The sequence below is a fragment of the Strigops habroptila genome, chromosome W (genome assembly GCF_004027225.2).
Source record: "Strigops habroptila isolate Jane chromosome W, bStrHab1.2.pri, whole genome shotgun sequence".
NCBI lineage: Eukaryota > Metazoa > Chordata > Aves > Psittaciformes > Psittacidae > Strigops > Strigops habroptila.
Genome location: NC_044301.2, coordinates 29,993,539 through 30,019,215, shown reverse-complemented (window position 1 = coordinate 30,019,215; position 25,677 = coordinate 29,993,539). Strand labels below are relative to the sequence as shown.

General features: G+C 46.1%; 1 protein-coding gene across 1 annotated transcript in view; it reads left to right on the top strand.

Moving 5' to 3' along the window:
- Positions 1 to 3,470: 3,470 nt before the first annotated feature.
- The window catches only part of LOC115619001 (CBP80/20-dependent translation initiation factor-like), a 135,787-nt gene continuing 113,580 nt past the window's right edge, over positions 3,471 to 25,677 (top strand). Inside the window, exons 1-2 of the mRNA XM_030511018.1 lie at positions 3,471 to 3,650; positions 8,214 to 8,297. Of these exons, the coding sequence (XP_030366878.1) occupies positions 3,471 to 3,650; positions 8,214 to 8,297 (264 nt within the window). The remainder of the gene's footprint in view (positions 3,651 to 8,213; positions 8,298 to 25,677) is intronic.

Genomic DNA, 25,677 nt, shown 5'->3' with positions numbered 1-25,677 from the left:
TTTAGATCACTCTTAATAACAGCTATATATAATAATAATAAATTATAATAATAATACAGTAATGCTGATAATTATTAAGCAGTTTGCACATCTATTGATTTTTTTCTGCTGCTGGTTCCTTGTTTTATGGTCATAGTAATGAGCACAGCATGGGTTTCATAGGAAAGGTTTGGAAGGTAATTTTCAGACCCAAAACTTACAGACTTGTGCTTTGACAAAGTAGGGAGAGGAGGGAGGAACAGGAAAAAAATATAGATTTTGGTTGCCCAAAGAAGTTGTAAATGCTCCATCCCTGGCAGTGTTCAAGGCCAGGTTGGACAGAGTCTTGGGTGACATAGTCTAGTGTGAGGTGTCCCTGCCCATGGCATATGAAGGGACCATGGTCAGAAGAATTCAAAGGACAAATTCAGAAAACTCAGAGCTGGTTGCTTACCAGGGAGGTGCCAGGAGATGCCGCAAAGTCAAGATGTTCCTATGCTTGTTGAGCCTCTTTATTGACACCCTGGGTTGGGTGACGGTGGCATATTGGCAGTGGCCCTGGCACAGCCAGCATGCTGGGATGTCCATGTTGGTCTCTGTGACATTATGTGATTCACACCAACTTGGTGCAGACTACGCCTATAAAGAAGATTACAGACTGTGACTTGTTAGTCTTATTGTAAGGGTTAGATGTCAACCAACTCACTGTCCATGCCTGGACATCTGCTCTAGGGATCTTTGTGTACAATGATGATCCTGTCTGAGGTGTATGTAGTAACTCATCACCCTTAAACATAGGGGAGTTTTCTTCCTGCTAAGTTCTGGTTTCCTTTAGAGAGAGGTGAAGGTACTGTAAGATGACTTTGTTTTAGAGTTTCCTACTAGAGATGATACATAAATATCCCAAATATGTGGTTTGTGCTCATTTGTTGGACCTGGTGACTTTTGACAAACACACTCACTTTCAGTCCACCATCTTTCCTGTTAGTAATCAGCAAAGTGCTGGTTGAGCACAGCAGTGAGCACCCCAAAAGTGGAGTCGTGTTAGCCCTTGCTCTGCTTTATGCTTTATCATTGGTGTTCAAGGAGGAGCATCCTTAGGGCAGTGCTCTGGGCTTGATATCCTCAAATGCCATCTTAAAAAAAAAAAAAAAAGACAAAAAATAGACAAAAAAAACCCTTTGGATTTGTGTTGTGTGGCCCCTTGTATCAGCTGTCCCCTATCTCATGCAGTTACCTCCCCATGCCGTCGTGCCCTCCAGAACTCATTGCAGCCAGCTATTCTCCCAAATCTTTAGCACTTTCTATTTAATAATTGGTGCTTTCCATTTGGCAATTGGCATTAATTAGCTAAAAGGGGAGAAACATGCCCTCCTCCAGGGGGCTCCTTTTTTTTTTAGCTTGTCTTTTTTTTTTTTCTTTCTCCTTTTAATGCACCACATGATTTCTGTTCAGGAGCTAATGTGTGATAATGATAATGTCTGCATAATGAGCCTTTTTGACAGTCTGGGCACATTTGGGAATAATTCCTTGAGCAGATGAAATCCTTAGGCCAGAACTGCTTGTTCTCAGCCATTTCCAAATGAATCCACAATTGTTCAGAAGTGACAGATGAGAAATAGTTCAGAAGCTGGAAATTGCACAAGCTGGAAATAGATTTTTTTTCCTTTTGGATGACATGTGACTCACTCTAAATTTGCTCAGTAATTTTATACTTGTTTCAAAACAGACTGTAAATACCGGTTCCTGGTGAAGGAGAGGATGAGGGATGAAGTTGTCATGTCCTGCAATGTGGTGGGAGCTCCAGTATCTTTTCCCTCCCAACCTCAGGGAAGGAGTAGTATGAGTCTTACCACAAGACACTGGTCCAAAACTTAATTTGTGAACAAACATGCCAAGCCCAGGTACAGGAGCTGATGGTTTCTTTTCTTTAAGGTATGATTGGCATTCAGCCATGGAGAAATAGGGAGGAAGAGAACATCATAAAGCCTCCATATCTTCTATAGAGCTGTTCTCCCACAGAGAGAGAGGTTTTAAAAATAGATTCTGGTATGTTCTGTTTCACCTCCACGTGCAAACCTCCTCGCTGGACCATTTACAGCTGCACTGTTGACTCAGCATGATTTACTGCTGCTGGCCAAGAGAAGCTTTTCAATTATCATCCTCTTCCTCACACCCTTGTCCATCATCCCCAGCTTATCACCCTTATCCAGCATTGCTAATCGTAGAATGGATAGGGTTGGAAGGGACCTTAAAGATCATCTAGTTCCAACCGCCCTGCCACAGGCAGGGACATCTTCCACTAGGCCAGATTGCTCAAAGCTCTGTCCAGTCTGGCCTTGAACACTTCCAAGGATGGGGCATCTAATCTAAATCTACCCTCTGTCAGCTTAAAACCATTCCCCCTTGTCCTATCACTACATGCCCTTGTATGAAGTCCCTCTCCAGATTTTCTGTAGGCCCCCTTTAGGTATTGGAAGACTGATATAAGGTCTCCCTGGAGCTGCCTTTTCTCCAGGCTGAACAAGCCCAAGTCTCTCAGCCTCTCTTCATAGGAGAGGTGCTCCAGCCTTCTGACCATCTTCCTGGCCCTCAGAGCTGAACACAGTATTGCAGGTGGGGTCTCATGAGAGCAGAATAGAGGGGGAGAATCACCTCCCTCAGCCTGCTGGTCATGCTTCTTTTGATGCAGCCCAGGATACGGTTGGCTTTCTGGGCTGCAAGTGCACATTGCCAGCTCATGTTCAGTTTCTCGTCAATCAACACCCCTAAGTCCTTCTCCTCAGGACTGCTCCCAATCCAGTCTCCACCCAGCCTGTAGTTGTGCTTGGGATTGCCCCAACCCAGGCACAGGACCTTGCACTTGACCTTGTTGAACTTCATGAGGTTTGCACTGGCCCACCTCTCAAGCATGTCAAGGTCCCTCTGGATAGCATTCCTTCCCTCCAGCGCGTCGACTGCACCACACAGCTTGGTGTCATTGGCAAACTTGCTGAGGGTGCGCTCAATCCCACCGTCCATGTCGCCGACAAAGATGTTGAACAGGATCGGTCCCAATACCAACCCGAGGGACACCGCTCATTACCGATCTCCACTTGCACATTGAGCCCTTGACCACAACTGAGTGCTATGGGATTTTTAAATTAAGCTTTTTAAATTTTTTTTTTCTTGTGCATGTGTCTGAAGGTTTTTAGTATTTTGGGTTTTAAGAAGGAAGAGAGGCAAAATGTCTGTTGTTGTCCTTAGATGTAGGACACATTACAGAAATGGGACATTTTTTGCACACATGGAAATTCTAAATGTGACTACATAGGTTAATTATAAATGTTATTGGAAATGCAGATGTACAGCAAAAGTATTCTGCCCGTGGTAACCAAGAGGATTTGTCTGCTGTGCTTTTTAACCTTTTTATAATTACTGGGAAATAATTTCTTGACTTTTCTTAGTTTGCTCTCTCAGGCCCCCTCCTTTCTCGGCATCTCTCCTGAAGAATGGAGAACTCGTCGGTGACATCGGCCTCCTCGGAAGCGGGGAGCAGCCGCTCTCAGGAGATTGAGGAGCTGGAACGTTTCATTGACAGCTACGTCCTGGAGTACCAGGTCCAGGGGCTGCTGACGGATAAAATGGAGGGGGATGGTGAGAGCAAGAAGATGCAGTCCCATGTCTCACAGGTGGGCAATGGGCACTGTGGGGTGGGAGAGGGGCTGGGGGATGCTGGTTGATTGTAGCCTGGTTTGGGGATGCATGTCCAGCTAAAGCAGCTTTTCTAGGGTTGTGATGTGAAGCAGGATGTAATAAAATACTGGATTTGGGGCAGCTTGCTTGTTTGGCTATATATATGAGGTCTTCAACCAGTTGGTAAAGGTCTCCTGCCAACTAGCTTTTGTTTTTTCGTGGTCTAAAGGTGCATGCCCTGAAGCTTTTTGACTTCTCCAGTATTCCCATTTACAAAGGAATGACATTTCATTTGTAAATGAAGGATGCCTCTCTCCATCCCAAACTGCTTTGCCAGGGTGAAAAAATCTTGGAGGGATTGGGAAGACCTCCAGGGGCTGCAGCAGGGATTGCTCGGTACCGAGATGTGCTCCGGTCTGTATGCACAGAGGTGTCCATAAAATATCTAAGACCAAAAGGTCAATCAAAAGCCCCAAATGTTCCACAGAAATGTTTTATGTGGGCATTTTAATATATGTTTTAAAACCTGTTTGCTTGTTTCATGGTTGTTATGCCAGAGAAGGAAATTGCTGTATTTTAGAGGATAGGAATATCCAGCAAACAGGGATGGTTTCAGTGGGGATGTGGTTTGGTGTTGTCACTAGGAATGACACTGTCCTAATTAGGTTTGTTCCTAAAATGGACATTTTAGGTCCAACACAAGGAGAAATTAAAGCTCCTGAACGGTTGCTGTTGTTTGAAGGGAAATTTTTTATATTCTGGTGCTATAGTGTGCCAGATATGTGCTGAAGATGAGAACTGTCAAAGGGATAAGCCTGTGGTGCAGGGAGCGGTGGGCTCTGGTCCATGCCCTTGGGCTTATAAGGCTGCCGTGATCCTCTGTTTGCCGTGATCCTCTGTTTGCCATGATCCTCTGTTTGCCATGATCCTCCTTTCCTTCCCTGCAGGGCTCCTGGTAGGATAAAATATTTAGGTTAGGGTTATGAGGACATACTAGTTATGAAGACGAAATAAGAATAATAAGAAGTCTGAAGTGTCATAAGGGTAAGGATATGGCCATCATTAGATAGGTGAGATGTGTTTGGTTTAAGCCCAGCCGGTAACTCAGAACCACGCAGCCGCTTGCTCACTCCCCGCCTTCTTCCTCCCCCTGCTCCTGGAGGGATGGAGAGGAGAATCGAAAGAATGCAATTCCCATGGGTTAAGAACAGTCCAGTAACTAAGTTATGATACAAAACCACTACTGCTACCACCAATAACAATAATGATAAGGGAAATAACAAGGGGAGAGAATACAATTGCTTACCACCCGCTGACCGATACCCAGCCCGACCCGAGCAGCGATCTGGGCCTTCTGGGTAACTCCCTCCGGTTTATATACTGGGCATGACATGCCATGGTATGGAATACCCCTTTGGCTAGTTTGGGTCAGATGTCCTGTCTCTGCTTCCTCCTGGCTTCCCCTCCTCCCTGGCAGATCATGAGACCGAGAAAGTCCTTGATCGGAGTAAGCATTACTTAGTAACAACTAAAAACATCAGTGTTATCAATCAGCGTTGTTCCCAGGCTAAAAGTCAAAAACACAGCACTGCACCAGCTACTAAGAAGGAGAAAAATGACTGCTATAGCTGAACCCAGGACAGAGAGTGATGGGCAGCTCTTTAATCAGCTCATTAAGGGAGTGGCTGGTAAGCTAGAAGGGGCTCTCTGATGAGATCTGTGCAGGAATCATAGGCAGTTCTAGTGGTGGCTCTTCTTATTTTGCGTCCTCTTCCATACCTGTCAAGAAGCTCTCAGGTAGTTGCTGTTTGTATGGACTTGACTTTTCATTTTCTTGGGACATCAGTAAGGTTCCATGGGATAAAGCCCTGGAGGGCAGGGGGGCCCAAGACTGCTGGTTGATCTTCAAGGATCACCTGCTCCAAGCTCAGGAGTGTTGCATCCCGACTAGAAGGAAATGCAGCAGGAGGGCCAGGAGGCCTCCATGGATGGATAAGGAGCTGCTAAGGAAACTTAGAGGGAAAAAAGAAGGTTATAAAAGGTGGAAGCGAGGAGAGGCGGCCTGAGAAGAATACAGGGACATTGTCCGGGAAGCTAGGGACCAGGCTAGGAAAGCTAAGGCCCAGTTAGAACGAAATCTGGCAAGGGATGTGAAAGATAACAGGAAGGGCTTCTATAGGTATATCGCAAACAAAAGACAGTCTAGGGATAATGTGGGCTCTCTCCGGAAGTTAACAGGAGTACTGGCTACCCTGGATTTGGAGAAGGCTGAGGTTCTTAATGACTTCTTTGCCTCAGTCTTCAATGGCAAATGCTCTGACCACACCACCCAAGTCTTGGAAGGCAGATGCAGGGACTGTGAGAATGAAGACCTTAGGCCCACTGTAGGAGAGGATCAAGTTTGAGATCATCTTAAGGACCTGAATGTCCACAAGTCCATGGGACCTGATGAAATCCATCCCTGGGTCCTGAAGGAGCTGGCGAATGAAGTTGCTAAGCCGCTGTCCATCATATTTGAAAAATCATGGCAGTCAGGTGAAGTTCCCAACGACTGGAAAAAGGGAAATATAACCCCCATTTTCAGGAAGGGGAAAATGGAAGACCCGGGGAGCTACAGACCAGTCAGTCTCACCTCTGTGCCTGGCAAAATCTTGGAGCAGATTCTCCTGGAAGGCATGCTAAGGCACATGAAAAACAAGGAGGTGGTTGGTGACAGCCAACATGGCTTCACTAAGGGTCAGACAGGTCTGACCAATTTGGTAGCCTTCTATGATGGGGCTACGGAACTGATGGACAGGGGCAAAGCAGTTGATGTCATCTACCTGGACTTGTGGAAAGCGTTCGACACTGTCCTGCACGACATCCTTGTCTCTAAATTGGAGAGACATCAATTTGATAGATGGACCACTCGGTGGATAAGGAATTGGCTGGATGGCTGCACACATAGAGTTGTGGTCAACGGCTCAATGTCCACTTGGAGACCAGTAACGAGTGGTGTCCCTCGGGGTTGGTGTTGGGACCAGTCTTGTTCAACATCTTCTTCAGCAACATGGACAGTGGGGTTGAGTGCGCCCTCAGCCAGTTTGCCGACGACACCAAGCTGTGTGGTTCGGTTGATACGCTGGAGGGAAGGGATGCCATCCAGAGGGACCTTGACATCCTTGTGAGGTGGGCCAATGCCAACCTCATGAAGTTCAATGAGGCAAAGTGCAAGGTCCTCCACCTGGGTCGGGGCAATCCCAAGCACAGCTACAGGTTGGGTGGAGAAGAGATTCAGAGCAGCCCTGCAGAGAAGGACTTGGGGGTGTTGGTTGATGACAAACTGAACATGAGCCGGCAGCGTGTGCTCGCAGCCCAGAATGCCACCCGTATGCTGGGCTGCATCAAAAGAAGCGTGACCAGCAGGTCAAAGGAGGTGAGCCTGCCCCTCTACTCTGCTCTTGTGAGACCTCACTTGGAGTACTGCATACAGTTCTGGTGTCGTCAACATAAGAAGGACATGGAGCTGTTGGAGCAAGTCCAGAGGAGGGCCATGAGGATGCTAATGGGGCTGGAGCACCTCCCGTATGAAGACAGGCTGAGAGAGTTGGGGCTGTTCAGCCTGGAGAAGAGAAGGCTGCATGGAGACCTCATAGCAGCCTTCCAGTATCTGAAGGGGGTCTATAAGGATGCTGGGGAGGGACTCTTCCTTAGAGACTGTAGTGATAGGACAAGGGGTAATGGGTTCAAGCTTAAACAGAATAAAATAACTGATAAAATGACTTTAGGATTAAGCAGTATCTTTCATGTCTGTCTTGTGAAAATTGCCTTATTTTAATTTTTTTTCCCCCAGTATGATGAAGCCCTTCATCTCTTTGACAGGGGGTAAAATAAAACTCCGCAGGACCCCAAATTGAATTGTTTTGGTGGAGGCACCTTGCTGTCAATCCTCGGAGGAAACTGGCCTAAGCAGCTCATGATCCTGTATAGCCCGGAAGTCCCCTGCTGCCCATGTCCTTCACTGTGGGGCAAAGCTGGTGTGACAGCAGGGCTGCCATGCAGGCCGTGCATTACAGCTGTGGCATACAGCAGTGACCAAACCTGCAGCTTTGAGCTCTTTTTTTCTGTTTTGTTTAAAATAAACCCACAGGTTTTTGGTAGCTCAGGAGTCATATCTGTCTCTGAAGTGAGCAGAGTTGGGAAAAGCAGAAACGTCCCAATTTTCCATGGAAGACTCCATGGAAAAGAGTAATTGAGTCAATCTGCCCTGGTGTGTACCACACATCTGAGATACCAAACACTGTTGAAGTCCACAAAGAAATACTGGGGTTGGATTTTATTTCAAAGCATCATTTTAGGTGCCTTCCTGCAATTGTTCCTGCATCTTTCCTCTGCTTGCCATCATTGAGTAGAGTTTCCAAGCCAAAGCCTTTTGGATCATCCTCAAAAAGCGGGGGGGCCACACACATACAGTAATGCCCATGGCTGGATGGTGTTTGCTGTGCACTGTGGACTGACACAGCAGTTTTCCCCAGCCCAGCTATTATTTTACACAATCCCTTTTTTAATCTCTTTTACAGTGGACAGCGGATTGTAGCGAGCAGCTTGATGGCAGCTGTTCTCCATCCCAAGGGAAGGGCTTGTCGTCTCACAAACACATTCAGGTAGGGGTTGTGTTTATCTCTTCCTCACCAAACCTTTGTTTTTGTTCTTGTACTGCCTGGTGCAGAGCCTGCCCGTGCTGCCAGCTTTCCCTCTCCCATGGAAGGGGAGACACATCCCTCTGCTTGACACCCAAAAGCTTGCTCTCACCAAAACCATGGAGCTTATTGCTCTGTGATAAAGGGGAAAATATATGGAGCGTCCTATTTATTCCTGAAGAGCTTCTTACTGCCACCTGTGCAAGGCACCTATTTGGAGCATCAAAGCTGACTTAGAAACATGATATGTAGCTGGGATGAGGGATCTTTGTGTAGCTGTGCGTCTTGGTTATGTGCTGCAGCACAAGGACAGTGTTGCAGGGAAGAGGATTAAATAGCTGAGAGGGTTAACTGGGAGAAGAAGCAAAATTGCACGTGCTGAGAGCCTGTGTTGGGCTTGCAATGACAGAAGCCAGGTGTGCGTCGATTTTGGTGGTTGTACGTGGTGTGAACATCAGTGAAGAGTATGGTGGCTGCCCCTCCTCTGTGTGGGCACCAGCGTGGAAGAAGGTTGGGTAGGGTGGAAGCATGGGTTTGACCATCGTCACCTGTTTGAGGAGTTGCTGGGCCACCATGTGACCATCAACTCTGTAAGATCAGCATTCACCTGAGGAGTTATGAGACCGAGCTGGCTGCAGGAAAGGGTGAAGCAGCATTTACAGTTTTTGTGTCTGGTGGATGTTCCACCTGGAGAAGGCACTTCAGGCTGGTGGTTTTGGTGCTCTTGCCCTGCTTGATGTCCTCTAGGCTTCAGTCCCACACATGGCATATGTGAGAAGTAGCCTGGGAGCTCCTTGCAGGGTGGCGCAAGAGGCCGTGCCAGTCTGAGCAGTGCATACTGCAGTTCCCAGTTTGGGCACAGTTTCTAGTTTCTTCCCATGCAGAGCCATGCTGAAAGCTGCTTGGCTGCAGGATGGTGACTCGTGCATCCCCTTCCTGCTGTGTGCCTGGATGCAAGGATGCTGGGAGCATCAATGTGAACACCTGCACGCAATAAAGACAAGGTCTTCTTGTTTAGGAAGGTGCATGCTGTACGGGGATGCTGCTTCAGATGAGCCTCTGAAGAGGCCAGATGTAATCATGGATTTAATTTATTATAGGTTTGATCTGCTCCAAAATATTTGACAGCAAAACCTCATCCAGCCTCCCTCCTGGCGTTGCAGCCAGCTGCTTGAAATTTGGCTGTGAGGCTGGCCATTTCCATTGAGCCTCCTTGGGTTGCTCAGGGTGTTAGGAGGAATGGGTGTTTTCCCTGGGAAAGAAGGTCCCTGGCTCTTCACCCAAGGGCTCAGCCGATAAGCTAGTGTCTGTTGTTGGTTTTTTGTTTTTTTGGTGGTTTTTTTTTTTTTTGCAGGGGGTGTGTGTGTGTGCTGGTTTTTGTTTAGTTTTGTGTTTGGTTTTTTTTTAATTTGTTGTTGTTTGTTGAGGGGTTGGGGGGTGTCTGTTTTTGGGGGTGTATTGTGTGGGTTTTTTTGTTTGTTTGATTTGGTTTGGTTTTGTTTTGTTTTACTTTTTCACCTGGGATCTCCTCTACCAAGGAGCTTGTTTTCTATATGCAAATAACATTTGACAGTGCCCAAGCTGTTTTCTCTGCATTTGGGCTTTCTCCCAGCCTGCAACAGAGCTAGTAATTATCTCTCTCCATGTTGCACTTCCTTTAACAGTGAGTAACAAATTTTCCTTGACACCAAAGAGTGTGGTGTATCAAAAGGCATGGACTCAGGTCGGTGAGGATACTGAGACAAACTTTATTACAATCAAACCCCTTTTATGCCCACATTCGGTACTTTCCTAACATGCCCGGGCATGCCACGCTTAATCTCATTGGGTTCTGTGAAAATCCCATAGGTTAAACACGCATACAATAGTCCAATCACAATGCTGATCACGCGCTGTTCATGTGGCAACAGTTCAGTCTTCTTTCTTTGCATCTGACCTTCAATTAAAATTCCTTGTTACACTCCCTATTTTTCAGCATCCTGGCTTATCTGTTTCCCAAGGCTTATTTGGTATCAGGGCCTCATAGCTTGTATTCAGAGTGTTACTCAAGCTCATCATGCAGATCCCGTCGCCTTCACCTCCCACATCTCCCCCTTTTTTGTTTTGTACATCTACTATTAATACCTGTTTGAGGGCTTGATCAATAGAGATTGCATAAGTTTCATTAAACAAGGAATACAAATTAATAAGCTAATAAACACTAACAAAACAAGAGCTCCTAATACAATCAATTTTTTTACCCATGCTCTTATTCCAGCAAATAAACCTGAAAAAGGGTTCCAGTCATCCTCAACCTGAAGTTTTCCTGTGAGTTCTTTAAGAATTTGTATACTTTTGTGAACTGATTCAGAGTGTTCTGAAAGGTTCATGCAACATAGACCTTCAAAGTCCTCACACCCATGACCATGGGCAAGGAGAAGAAAATCTATGGCAGCCCGATTTTGTAAGGTTGCATGTCTTACGGAATCTGTATCAAGGAGGAGACTGGAAAGAGCATTAGATGTGGCATTTGTTTGCTTTGCAAGCCAACATCCTAATTTGTTTAGAGTTGCAAGAGCTTGTGCAGCAGCTACTCCTGGCGCAAAAAAAGACGCTGAGATTATCTTTGCAGGACTCAGAATGTAGCCGTGTCTTTGCAGTCGGGAGTAAAAGCATGAGCAAATCTTTTTAACCTGCGGAGGTGGTGGAATCTAGTATAATTCAGTATCATAGAAATATTTGGGGTTAACATTGTCAATCTGCCTAAACTACAAGGGCCTCCTCATAGGTGAGAAGGGATACCAGGCCATGCTCGATCTCCGCAGATTAGAAAGACGCCTCGGGGAAGCGATATAGGACTATTAGAGGAGCGAGAAACATTAACAGATGTATGATTACACCATATAGAAGCATTTCGATAGACAGACAAAGAAGAGTTAACAATTTGAATTAATGATTGATTCTGACCTGCATAATTAAAATACAAACATTCATCCATTCTAACAGAACCTAACAAATCAATTTCTTGGGGTTCTAGAGAGACTAATGGCTGACTTGGCATCCAACCGTCCCATGTGTCCACAGGTTTTCCCTTTTTCATGAATACATCGATGAGGGGTGTATCAACGAGACGCATCCAATGGTCCAATGGCAATCCCACCAGACACGTGCTAAATGGGTTCATAGGCGTTGCAACAGACAGGCACAGAGTGTCCTGTCCGGTCGTGTTAGCCAATGTCACCCAGACGTTTTCTTTCGGCTGGTTGGGGATCCATGGCCTGGTCAATCCTTCTGTGATGAGGAGGCAGAGGACAAGGCTGGACGGACCCATCGTGCAGGAACCCAACGAGGTCCTTTATCTGTGGAAACACAAGCATAGCCTCGTCCCCAGGTTATTAAGGGGAATGGGCCTTCCCATTCATGGGTTTCAAGGTTTCGTACTTTTACATGAGCTTTTTCCTGTCTAAGATCCTTAGAACCCCTGAAATGGCACTGTATAGGAGGTCCATCCTCCATCCAGCGATTTAAAAAATTCAAAACATAACAGGCTTTAGCTATATGTTCTTGTGGGGTTAACCCTAAACTCCCCCCTTTTTGTTTCTGCAACATGATTTTAAGAGTGCTATGTGTACGTTCAATAATGGCTTGACCTGTGGGAGAATTGAATACCTGTGTTATGTTGAATTCCCCATTGTTGAAAAAATGTCTGTGTTTTGTGCACTGTATAGCCTGGGCCATTATCAGTTTTTATGGTTTTTGGGACTCCCAGGGAGGAAAAGACTGCAATAAAATGTCAACAGACATCTTTGGCCTTTTCGCCTGGGTGTACCGATGCATAAATACAAGATGAAAAGGTGTCAATAGAAACATGGACATATTTGTATTTGCCAAATTCTGGTACATGAGTAACATCTGTTTGCCAAATTTCAAGTGATGAAAGACCTCGAGGATTAGTTCCGATTGTCGGTGCAGGCAAAACTTGTTGACAATCGGGACACGATTGTATGATTTGTCTCGCCTGGTCCTGAGTCAGCTGAAAAGTACGTTGCAGAGCTTTTGCATTTTGATGATAAAATTCACGGGATAAACGAGCTTGTGCAAAACGGTCAGGTAAGACCGTAATACCTGCAGGCCGTCAGCCTGTGTATTTCCTTCACTCATGGGTCCGGGTAGGGAGGTATGTGAGCATATGTGTTGTATGAAATATGGGCGCGTCCGTCGATCCAGGAGCCACTTGAGCTCCCAGAGAAGGGCGAATAAGATTCTGTTGGAAACTTCCTTCAAAAAGGCATGTTCTAGCCTAGAAACAAGACCTGCCACGTAGGCAGAATCTGTGACAATATTTATTGGAGTAGTCCATAATTTGAAAACACAGACTACAGCAGAGAGTTCTACTATTTGAGGTGATCCTGTAACAATATGTATATCACTTTTCCAGTTTTCTTCACTGTCTCTCCAAACTATTACTGCGTGACCTGTTTTGCCAGACCCATCAGTGAATACTGTGAGTGCTTCAGCTATTGGTGTGATAGCTAATTGTGCAGTAGGTAAAAGGGGAAGAGAGTGTAGGGATTGTATAATTTTGTGTCCTGGGAAGTGAATACTTATCTGTCCCGTAAAATCCGCTAGGGCACACTAAAAAACAAAAGACTGGTGAGTTAAAAAGGTTAACTGTTTGGTATCAAGAGGCAAATAGATTATATTAGGTTCAACACCATCTAGAATCAATAACCGCTCTCTTCCTTTCTGGATAACCATAGCTATCATTTCAATAGCTGTTGTAACTGTTTTTCCAAAATTATGTGGTAAAGATATCCATTCTAGGATAATCAATGGATGTATGTCTTGTGGAACCCACTGTGCTAAAAGCCCGTAGGGTTGAAAAGATGAATAAAACCCGAAAAGGCTAATAGGGTGGTTCATTTTTCACCGATGAGCGACCTGACCAGTCAATCTTGTAACCACTTTATCAAGGGCAACTCTTGCAGAGGAGGTGAGTTTTCGAGGAGATGTTAAACATGGGTCTCCCTTCAATAGTTTAAAGACAGGATGGAGTTCTTCAATAGATATTCCTAAAAGAGGACGGATCCAGTTTATAGTTCCTAAAAGCTTTTGCAAATCATTTAAAGTCTTTATTTCTGTCCATAGGGTGACACTTTGAGGTTGAATGTTTTTTTCAGATATTTTCCATCCTAAATATTTCCAAGGTGGAGTTTCTTGAATTTTTTCTTCTGCGATTTTGAGCCCTTTCGTTGATACTGCTTCGATCACTTGCTGTTTCACCTTTTGGGCTGTTCGTTTTGATTCTGCAGCTATTAAGATGTCATCCATATAATGGTAGATTAAAACATTCTCAAAACATTCTCGTATCGGACTTAAAATTGCCGCTATAAATTGTTGGCATAATGTAGGACTGTTTTTCATGCCTTGCGGCAACACCTTCCAATGGTATCTTTTATATGGCTCCGCAGCATTGATAGAAGGTACAGAAAAGGCAAATCGCAGTGCATCTTGCGGAGCAAGAGGTATTGTGAAAAAACAATCTTTTAAGTCGATGACTGTAAGAGTCCCTGTCTGTGGTAACATTGTTGCTGAGTGAGCCCAGGTTGTAAAGCTCCCATATCCTCAATCGATCTGTTTTTCCAGAGCCTCATTAAGTCAGTCTAAAAATTTCATAAATGGTTCGTTCATTTCTTGTTTGATTTTAACAAAAGGCTGTCTCTGTTTACCGGCTTCAGGGACAGTTTTCAAGGCACGAAGTGCCAATTGTTTAACTTGCTGCAAGCCTGCCTGGCAAATCCTAGCTTGTGCAGCATTGCTACTAAAATCATCGGCAGTGACTGCTCGCAATGGGTCACGTGCCTCTAACACTATGTTTTCAGCAGCCTGGGCATCTGCAAGCTGTCTCATTTTCGATTCCCACATAGTATATTTCATGTTCAACATTATCAAACGAAACAACGTTTTAAAGTCATTTGGGGTAAATACATGAGTATCACAGAGAGCCTGTATCAAATGAGTTGTGTACGGAGCCCCAAGTCCATGGTCCGTCACTGTTCGTCTGATATCTTTGATAAGAGCATATGAGAGACCTTCCCATCGCGGATCTTGATCAGGCATATACATCACAGGGAAAGCACACAGTACATCCGCATCCCCTGCTCGTCTCGCTTCTTCCTTTACAGCTGCCCATTTATCATGAGGGTCTGGGGGATATAAATCAGGCTCTTTTTCCGGATCAATAATCCCTGGGTCAAAAGAGTCATCTGGGTTATCATAGGAATTATCAGGAGGCAGAACTGCAGGAGCAGCAGCAACAAGCTGAGTTTTCAGTCTTACGGCAGGGTCCGCCAAAGAGGGGGGCGGAGGGGGAGCCGAAAGTGCCGCTTCTACTTCCGTTGACTGTGAGCCGACATGAGCTTTTAAAGCTTCAAAAATAGTTCGCCAAGGGGTCAGTAAAGCAGCAGCAACCTTATCATTTTTTGCGGCACAGTCCCACAGATAAACACCAATTTTTTTCCAAATCTCCAGGGCATAAATATTAGTGGAATTAATAAATGGGTCAGCTTTTGATGCCCATAGAAGAACATGTTTCAATTCTTCCTCATCTATTTTCTTCACATACTTCTTAAGAATATTAGTAAAGACTTGTAAAACACTTCTTTGTTCTTTTGTTAAAGCAGTCCCTGTAGTTCTCAGCCACTTACCTTCGTTCAGCGATAGGTAATAGAGCGCTCTGGATACACTTCCTTTCAGTGTTTAATCCTGTAGTTCGGCTGAGCTATGCCACCGGATCGACAGCTAGTCTTCGAGCTCCATGTTGGGCGCCATTTGTGACGTATCAAAAGGCACGGACTCAGGTCGGTGAGGATGCTGAGACAAACTTTATTACAATCAAACCCCTTTTATACCCTCATTCGGTACTTTCCTAACATGCTCGGGCATGCCACACTTAATCTCATTGGATTCTGTGAAAATCCCATAGGTTAAACACGCGTACAATAGTCCAATCACAATGCTGATCACGCACTGTTCATGTGGCAACAGTTCAGACTTCTTTCTTCACATCTGACCTTCAATTAAAATTCCTTGTTACACTCCCTGTTTTTCAACATCCTGGCTTATCTGTTTCCCAAGGCTTCTTTGGTATCAGGGCCTCATAGCTTGTATTCAGAGTGTTGTTCAAGCTCATCATGCAGATCCCGTTGCCTTCACCTCCCACAAAAGAGGAGCTGCAAGCTATTGTTCTTCTGTCCAGGCAAGGGTTTCTCTTGCTCTTACTGATATACGAGTGAGATGCTGCTGGTGAGGACTAGGTTCAGTTTATTACTGTTTCTGGCTGTTGATTTTTCACTAGTAGCTTTTAAATATAATTTTTTTTTTTTTAAGATGTTTGTCTTGAATGTAAATGATCAATCACTCTTCGAACCTGCCAAGGAAAAAGCTGGCTAATTATTTCCTAAGGGATGTTGGGGGCTTTTTTTATTGCAATTTTTTATAGATTTTGAGGGGTTTGGTTGGAAAATAAAATTGCTGATTTTCCTATTTTATTCCAGCTGAGATTTGTGCATTTCCAGTTGTACAATATGCACCAGTCTTAGTTGAAAAATACATGGATGTGAAATTTATGCTGGCTTCAGCTTCTGTGAAAATGTAGGTTATATATCCATGGACCATGATATGCCTCACACAGTTCGAACCTGGTGATCAAAAAGGGCATTTATCTGGAAATCCAGGTTAGTCCTGGAAATACATTCAGCATCTGGTTCCTTTTCTGTGAAAGCATAGTAGTCCAGGGCCACATTTTCAAAAGTAATTGGCTTCCTAAAAGTTATGTAGGGGAGCCTAGGGTGAAGCTGACTTTCCCATGCCTGAAAATCCCCCTCTGCATCCTTAAGTATGTGATCTCTTTGAAATACTTGTCTGTAGGATCCAACAAGGTTAAGGCAAATAAAAGAATGCTTTGTGTGTGTGTATAGGTGTATTATTATGTATTTATACAGACATTTATATATAATATGTGTGTATATAAGCATCCTCAGGATGAGGTATTTAATGCTGCCTTTGCCTCAGTCTTTAATAGTCACACCAGCCATCCTCAGGGTACTCAGTTCCCTGAGCTGGATGACAGAGATGGGGAACTGATTGAAGTCCCCATAATCCAGGAAGAAATGGTTAGTGACCTCCTGCTCCACTTAGACATACACAAGTCTATGATGCCAGATGGGTTCCACCCAAGAGTGCTGGAGGAGCTGGCAGAGGAGCTCACCAAGCCACTCTCCATAATTTATCAGCAGTCCTGGTCTAGTGGGCGGGTCCCTGAGGATTGGAGGTTGGCAAAAAGGAAAGGAAGGAAGACTCCAGAAACTACAGGCCTGTCAGCCTGACCTCAGTTCCAGGGAAGGTCATGGAGAAGATCATCCTAAGAGACATCACAAAGTACATGTGGGAAAACAGGGGGATCGGGCCCATTGAGCATGGGTTCATGAAGGGCAGGTTCTGCTTGACCAATCTAGTCTTCTACGGTAAGGTGACCCGCCTGGTTGATGAGGGAAAGGCTGTGGACATTGTCTATTTGGACTTTAGTAAAGCATTTGACACTCTCTCCCACAGCATTGTCCTGGAGAAACTGGCTGTTCATGGCCTGGATAGGTGTTCTTCGCTGCGTTGAGAACTGGCTGGGTGACAGAGCCCAAAAAGTGGTGGTAAATGGTGTCACATCTAGTTGGCAACCAGTCACTAGTGGTGTCCCTCAGGGCTCGGTATTAGGGCCAGTGTTGTTTAATATCTTCATTAATGATCTGGAAGAGGGGATTGAGTGCACCCTCAGTAAATTTGCGGATGACACCAAGCTGGCTGGGAGTGTTGATGTGTTGGAGGGTAGGAAGGCTCTGTAGACGGATCTGGACAGGCTGGATCGATGAGCTGTGGCCAATGGTATGAGGTTCAACAAGGCAAAGTGCCAGCTCCTGCACTTGGGCCACGACAACGCTACAGGCTTGGGGAAGAGTGTCTGGAAAGCTTCTTGGTGGAAAAGGACCTGGGGGTGTTGATTGATGGCTGGCTGAACATGAGCCAGCAGTGTGCCCTGGCAGCCAAGAAGGCCAACAGCATCCTGGCCTGTATCAGAAATAGTGTGGCCAGCAGGGCCAGGGCAGTGATTGTCCCCCTGTACTGGGCACTGGTGAGGCCGCACCTCAAATCCTGTGTTCACTTCCGGGCCCCTCACTGCAAGAGAGAGATTGAGGTGCTGGAGCAGATCCAGAGAAGGGCAACGAAGCTGGAGAAGGGTCTGGAGCACAAGTCTTATGAGAAGTGGCTGAGGGAACTGAGGTTGTTTAGTCTGGAGAAGAGAAGGCTCAGGGGGGACCATATTGCTTTCTACAACTACCTGAAAGGATGTTGTAGTGAGGTGGGGGTACCCCTTTAGGTGTTGGAAGGCAGGTCTCCACACAGCCTTCTCTTCTCCAGGCTGAACAAGCCCAATTCTCTCAGCCTGTCTCCATAGGAGAGGTGCTCCAGCCCTCTGATCACTTTCATGGCCTTCTGCTGGACTCACTGCAACAAGTCCGTGTCCCTCCTGTGTTGGGGCCCCCAGAGCTGAATGCAGGACTGCGGGGGGAGTCTCACAATAGTGGAGTAGAGGGGGAGAATCACCTCCTTTGACCTGCTGGCTATGCTCCTTTTGATGCAGCCCAGCATATGGTTGGCATTCTGGGCTGCGAGAGCACACTTCCAGCTCATGTCGAGTTTCTCATTGATCAACACCCCCAAGTCTTTCTCCACTGGGCTGCTCTGAATTACAACTCCACCCAACCAGTAGCTGTGCCTGGGATTGCCATGACCCAGGTGTAGGACCTTGCAGTTTGCTGTGTTGAATTTCATTAAATTAGCCTTGGCCCACCTCTCAAACTTGCTGAGGGTGCACTCAGTCCCACCATCCATGTCGCTGACAAAGATGTTAAACAGCGCCAGTCCCAACCCCTGAGGAACACCACTTGTCACTGATCTCCACTTGGACATTGAGCTGTTGACCACAACTCTGAGTGCAACCATCGAGACAATTCCTTATCCATCTAATGGTCCATCTGTTGAATCCATGCATCTCCAATTTAGAGACAATGTGCAATGTAAGGGTAAAAATAAAGTGTCTTGATGCAACCTGCACTCCAGGATATTAATAAAATTTTTTTTTCCAATATTGTCGCATGTGTCTTGAAAATAGCACCCTATACTTGCCCTTCTCTTACACTTCTTGGTGAGACATCTGCTATTAGCAGTTGTGGGAAACTATATGGGGGTCAGCACCTGTAGGCTGGCAGTTGTACATCCTGTACAAATCAGGGGCTTAATAATGGAGAAAATTGCCCCTGGAAACCTTGTACTCTGGTCTTTCCACTTTTCCGAGCAGCCAGCTGTGAGAAGATGGTCTGCTCATGGGGGATCTCATGAGATATATTTCATGAACTCCTGGTGTGCTGAGAAAATCTTGGCCTTGCAATTATATTCAGCTCATCTATAATTCTCCCTGTTTCCTACTGTGAAAGCTCTCATTTGTGCATGGCATTGCTGTGCTGCACTAAACCCTGCTGCACTTGAACAATACCCCCCAGAAGGCCTGCTTAGCACCGTGTGAGCCTCTGGGGTGAAGACCACTCCATCAAGGTACGCAAGATGCGGGTTTTTCCCATTTCTCCAGGCGGTGGGAGAGGGAGTGCTGAAAATCCTCCTTACTGGCCAATTCCATCCCTTCCCCCATTGTGGCTAGCTATCACCCATTGTCACCAAGCAAAAGCCTGTGTCGTTATAGAATCATAGAATCAATTAGGTTGGAAAAGACCTTTAAGATAATCAAGTCCAACTGTTACCCCAGGACTGCCAAGTCCACCACTAACCCATGTTACTAAGGGCCTCATCTACATGTTTTTTTAACACTTCCAGGGATGATGACTCGAACACTTGCCTGGGCAGCCTGTCCCAATATCTGATCAACATTTCAGTGAAGAAATTTTTCCTAATATCCAATCTAAACCTCCCCTGGAGCAGCTTGAGGCTGTTACCTCTTGTCCTATCACGTGTTACTTGGGAGAAGAGACCAGACACCTCCTCTCTCCATCCTCCTTTCAGGTAGTTCTAGAGAGTGATAAGGTCCCCCATAAGCCTTCTTTCCTCCAGACTAAACAACCCCAGTTCCCTCAGCTGTTCCTCATAAGACTTGTGCTCCAGGCCCTTCACCAGCTTCGTTGCCCTTCTCTGGACCTGCTCCAGCATGTCACTGTCTCTCTTGTAGTGAGGGGCCCAGAAGTGAACACAGAATTTGAGGTGCTGCCTCACCAGTGCCTAGTATAGGGGGATTATTACATCCCTGGGCTGTTGGAAATAAATGGGACTGCAATTTTTTTTAGTGTTTATTTGCACGTGTGTCCATGTCCCACCATGTGCATCAGGGACTTGTTGCCCTCAGAGGCTTCTCCAGTTGATGGTCATGTTGCCTATCTACTGAGCAGTGAATGAGCAGTCAGGGTGTGTGGATCATATCTGGACTATCGTACACCCTGCTGGTAGTACCCTTCTGCTGTCCTCCCGGAGGAGCTGGTGGTGGAGGAGATGACTTGGTTTACCTTTCAATTAAGACAGTAGAAATAACAGCATGCCTGTGTCAGAAAGAGGTGGTGGGTTTCCACTCTTGGGCTTTGGTTGGAGATGGCTGATGATCTTAAAGGTCTTTTCCAACATAGTTGATTCTATGATTCTATGGTAGCCGTTGGTTGGAGATGATTAGCTGGCGATGGTCAAGAGCATCCCAAGGATTGTGGTATCAAGTTCTCGTGGTTTAAGCCTAGCCAGTAACTCGGAACCACGCAGCTGCTCACTCACTCCCCTGCTTTTTCCTCCCCCTGCTCCCGGAGGGATGGGGAGGAGAATCAAAATAATGTAAATCCCATGGGGTGAGATAAGAACAGTCCAGTAACCGAGGTATAATACAAAACCACTACTACTACCACCAATAATAATAATGATGACACCGCTGAACTTGTCTGGTCACTGCTGAGCTCGTCTGGTTTTGTCCCACGACTGGGTTTGCCTTTACCTGAAGCAGGAATAACCCAGACTGTCTTCCCCAGCAAATACTTAATGTGTACCACAGGAACTTTATCCCCGTCTACAGTACATAAAAGTTCTGATTGGGCTGGGCCAGCCCTGTTGGCAGATCCCCTAGTGTTAACCAACCAGATGGCTTTTGGTAAATGTGTATCCCAGTATTTGGAAGTCCCACCACCCACTGCTCTCAGTGTAGTTTTTAACAGCCCATTGTACTGTTCAGTTTTCCCAGAGGCTGGTGCATGGTAGGGGATGTATATCTGGGTCCCTGAGTCTCTGACTCTTGCTGCAGGGGACTCCACACAGCTGCCTTCCATCTCCAATGCTTTCCCACAATACAGCAGGACCCATCAGTAAACAAGGCATATTGCTTTTCACTCTCTGACAGTTCATTATATGGTGGGGCCTCTTCAGCACACATCACCTCCTCCTCTGGTGACATCCCAAAATCTTTGCCCTCTGGCCAGTCCATGATGACTTCTAGAATTCCTGGACGACTGGGATTTCCTATTCGAGCTCGTTGTGTAATTAGTGCAGCCCACTTAATCCATGTAGCATCAGTTGCATGATGTGTAGAGGAGACCCTGCCTTTGAACATCCAGCCCAGCACAGGCAACCGGGGTGCCAGGAGGAGCTGTGCTTCAGTGCCAATCGCTTCAGAAACAGCTCAAACCTCTTCATAGGCTGCCAGTATCTCTTTTTCAGTGGGAGTGTAGCTGGCCTCGGATCCTCTATATCGCCGACTCCAAAAGCCAAGGGGTCGACCTCGAGTCTCCCCTGGAGCTTTCTGCCAGAGGCTCCAAGTAAGACCATTCTCCCCAGCTGCAGTACAGAGCACATTTTTCACATCTGGCCCGGCTCGGACTGGTCCAAGGGCTACTGCATGAACTATTTCTCGTTTAATTTGTTCAAAGGCTTGTTGTTGCTCAGGGCCCCATTTGAAATCATTCTTCTTCCGGGTCACGTGGTAGAGAGGGCTTACAATCAGACTGTAATTTGGGATGTGCATTCTCCAGAACCCCACAACACCTAAGAAAGCTTGTGTTTCTTTCTTGTTAGTTGGTGGAGACATTGCTGTTATCTTGTTGATCACGTCTGTGGGGATCTGGCGGTGTCCATCTTGCCATTTTATTCCCAAAAATTGAATCTCCTGTGCAGGTCCCTTGACCTTATTCCATTTTATGGCAAAACTGGCCTTCAGCAGGATTTGGATGATTTTCCTGCCTTTCTCAAAAACTTCTTCTGCTGTATCGCCCCACACGATGATGTCATCAATGTATTGCAGGTGTTCTGGAGCTTGCCCCTGTTCCAGTGCAGTCTGGATCAATCCATGGCAGATGGTAGGGCTGTGTTTCCACCAACCCCTGGGGCAGTCGGTTCCAAGTGTACTGGACACCCCTCCAAGTGAAAGCAAACTGTGGCCTGCATTCTGCTGCCAAAAGGATTGAGAAAAATGCATTGGCAATGTCATTTGTGGCATACCACTTGGCTGCCTTTGACTCCAGTTCATAGTGAAGTTCTAGCATGTCTGTTACATCAGCACTCAATGGTGGTGTGACTTCGTTCAGGCCACGATAGTCTACTGTTAGTCTCCACTCTCCATTAGACTTTTGCACTGACTATATGGGGCTATTAAAGGGTGAGCGGGTCCTGCTGATCACTCCTTGGCTCTCCAGTCTACGGATCAGCTTATGGATGGGAATCAGGGAATCTCGGTTGGTGCGATATTGCCACCGGTGCACTGTTGTGGTCGTGATTGGCACTTGTTCTTTGACCTTTAGCAACCCCACAACAGAAGGATCCTCTGAGAGGCCGGGCAAGGTGGACAGCTGCTTAATTTCCTCCTTCTCCAAGGCAGTGATACCAAAAGCCCATCGATACCCTTTTGGGTCTTTGAAGTACCCTCTCCTGAGATAGTCTATGCCAAGGATGCATGGAGCCCCTGGACCAGTCACAATGGGGTGCTTTTGCCACTTCCTCCCAGTCAGGCTGATTTCAGCCTCCAGTACAGCCAACTCTTGGGATCCTCCTGTCACTCCAGAAATATAAATGAGTTCCACCCCTTGATACCTTGATGGCACCAGGGTACACTGTGCACCGGGATCTACTAGAGCCTTATACTTCTGTGGGACTGATGTGCCAGGCCATCTGATCCACACAATCCAGTAAACCTGATTGTCCCTCTCCTCCACCTTGCTGGAGGCAGGGCCCCTCTAATAGTGATCACAAGATTGTCCACTTCTGTCTTGTAGAAAGGGATTAGTATTCCTTATCACAGGAGCTGGAGTAAAATCAGCTGAACTGAGGTAGGTTTTCCATCCCACTTTTTCATGTCTTCTCCGTGATCCCGCAGATATAACTATAGGGTGGCTAGTGGTGTGTGCCTCCTACATCTTCTCTCTTGAGCAGTAGATTGCCTTCTGTTAATAGTTGAGACATGGGTTGGTACACGTGGGGAGCTGGATAGATTGGATAGATCATCTCTCAATTGTTTGTACTCTTGGTTCAGGAAATGATGGAAGGGGTGAGATTGTCTTCGAACTCTCAGAGTTGATGAGTCACTTCATCCACTGTTGGTGGTGCTATGTCCTTCCAGGTCATTGATGCCAATGAGTGGGCATATGATGATGGTGCACTCTGTGCAAGTTTCTGCCACATGGGTCGTGTACATTCAACTTCATCTGGATCTATGGATGCATTCCCGGTATCTGGCCTACGATAGATCATTTCTGGAATGGCTGATTCCCTCAGGGACTGGATGCCTTTCTCTATCGTGGTCCAGTTGGCTGAGTGACTCATAACATCATCCTTGCAGGGAAACCTTTCCTTCACAGCTGCCAAGAGCTGCCTCCAAAGACTGAGGGCTTGTTTCTCTCTTGCAATTGCTTTGTCAATTCCTCCTTCCCTAGCAAGTGATCCCAGCTGCTTGGCTTCCCTACCTTCTAGTTCATGGCCGTCAGCCCCATTGTCCCAGCACTGGAGCAAGCAGGTGACGACGCGCTCTCCTGGAAGACGGGTGAAATCTTTTTGCATATTCAACAGCTCGGTCGAGGTCCGGGATCGAGAAATTACCTCTTCTTCTTCTTCCTCTTCCTCTGATTCTTGTAATAATAACTCTCGTTCAGGTGGCATCACCTCCAGTGCACGCATTGGGTCTTCATCTTTCTTCACTGCATGAGTTGCTCTCGTTTGCTTTTCCCCTTGCTTACAGGGGCAACCGATATTGTCACACATTGGCCATTTGGTTTAGCTGCAGTGTTTGTCACTGTGGTTGAAGTGGCTGCAGTGTCTGTCACCGTGGTTGGAGTGGATGCAGTTTCTCTGGTCGGGGTTGGTGCATCTGTTGTACATGGGGGTTGAGTAGTTATGTTGTCTGTTTCTTTGCCATCAGATCCAGAGACATCTTTTTCCAGAGACGCTCTAGAGGTGTTGGCCACGCCCCAGCACATTGCAGCAGGTTGTCCCTCTCTGGTATTGCCAGGACAACAGCACACCTCATTTAAGCGCTTTACTAGTTTTTCCGGATTTCACACTTGTACAGGGGTGAAGTTCCAAAGCACTGGAGGGGGCCACTGGCCTAGATACTTGCTCATACTGCCCCCCCACCCTGCCATTCATGGCTGTCCAGCCTCAGGGAAAATCTCTTGGTGGTCCTCTTATATCATCATCTAACCCTAGATAAGACCCAAACCCGACCCTGCTTAACTTTCAAGATCAGACAAAATAGGGTGTTCTCTGGGTGGTATGGCCATGGGTAAAACATATTCTGTATGTGTGGCAACATGCTGATCCCCAGCAAAAGCAGCAGGCAGGTCTGAAGGGTATTCAAAGGCCATCCAAAACGTTTAGAATTCTCAAACGCTGCCTTAAATAGCCTGGTGGGGGAGCAGGGGGTGTAAAGGAATGTCTGCTTCATAGGTTGACCCCCCAAGGAGGAAAAAAATTATGTGTGCTGAAAAATTCCATTATATGTCTCCCAAAGTATAGAGACCATGCTGAGAATGCATGCCAGACCAGTTTCATGATAAGTGAGTCTATTGTATTATAAGTCATTACCATGAAGTACAGTGAAACAAGAACCTTAGCCCAGGCCCCCCAGCTGATAAACACTAAAACAGGAAATACTAGCTGCAAGTAAGTTATGACATGCTGAAACTCCGAGACCAACGCAACGACTCTGAGAGCCAATAAATCAACATTGTGATGAGTGACTATTAATCCGAAACAATGAATGCTTATCACAAATACAATTAGATACGCTCTGGTCAGATCTGTCGTTATCTCAACCCTTCGAGCCTCATGTTGGGCGCCACAAAGAACTGTCGTGTTTTAAGCCCAGCCGGTAACTCAGAACCACGCAGTCACTCGCTTACTCCCCCCTTCTTCCCCCTTCCCCCACTCCCGGAGGGATGGGGAGGAGAACTGAAAGAATGTAAATCCCACAGGTTGAGATAAGAACAGTCCAGTAACTAAGGTATAATACAAAACCACTACTGCTACCACCACCAATAATAATAATGATATGGGAAATAACAAGGAGAGAGGATACAATTGCTCACCATCCGCTGACCGATACCCAGCTCCACCCGAGCAGTGATCTGGGCCTTCCGGGTAACTGCCCCCAGTTTCTATACTGGGCATGACATGCTGTGGTATGGAATGCCCCTTTGGCTCGTTTGGGTCAGGTGTCCTGTCTCTTCTTCCTTCTGGCTTCCCGTGCTCCTCCTCCCTGGCAAAGCACGAGACTGAGAAAGTCCTTGGTCAGAGTAAACATTACTTAGGAACAACTAAAAACATCAATGTGTTATCAGCACTGTTCCCAGACTAATGTCAAAAACACGGCACTGCACCATCTACTAGGAAGGAGAAAAATGACTTCTACAACTGAACCCAGGACACATCCCTAAGGTTGGAGTGAGATTCCCACTGCTCCTTAGTGAGCAGTGGGAAACACTTAGAAGCTCTACAAGAGGGTTCATTTTGACATGAAAGGGCTCTATTAGAGCACAGAAAGCCATTAGTAGTGCCTGGGAGAGTTTCTGGTGTTTATGTTTCTGTTCTGGAGATTTGAACCCTTGTCAGTAAGGTAGCAGTAAGAAGTTGTTCATCTTTGGCAATTAGTCAGAAATTTAGGTAAAATATTGAGCTTGGCTGTGCTGGTGAGTTTGAACATGAATGTATTTAGGCCATACTCAGCTTCAACAGAAGTTTCAACAATTTTTAGTTCAACAATTTCTATTTTTAAAATAATTTTGTTTTAAAT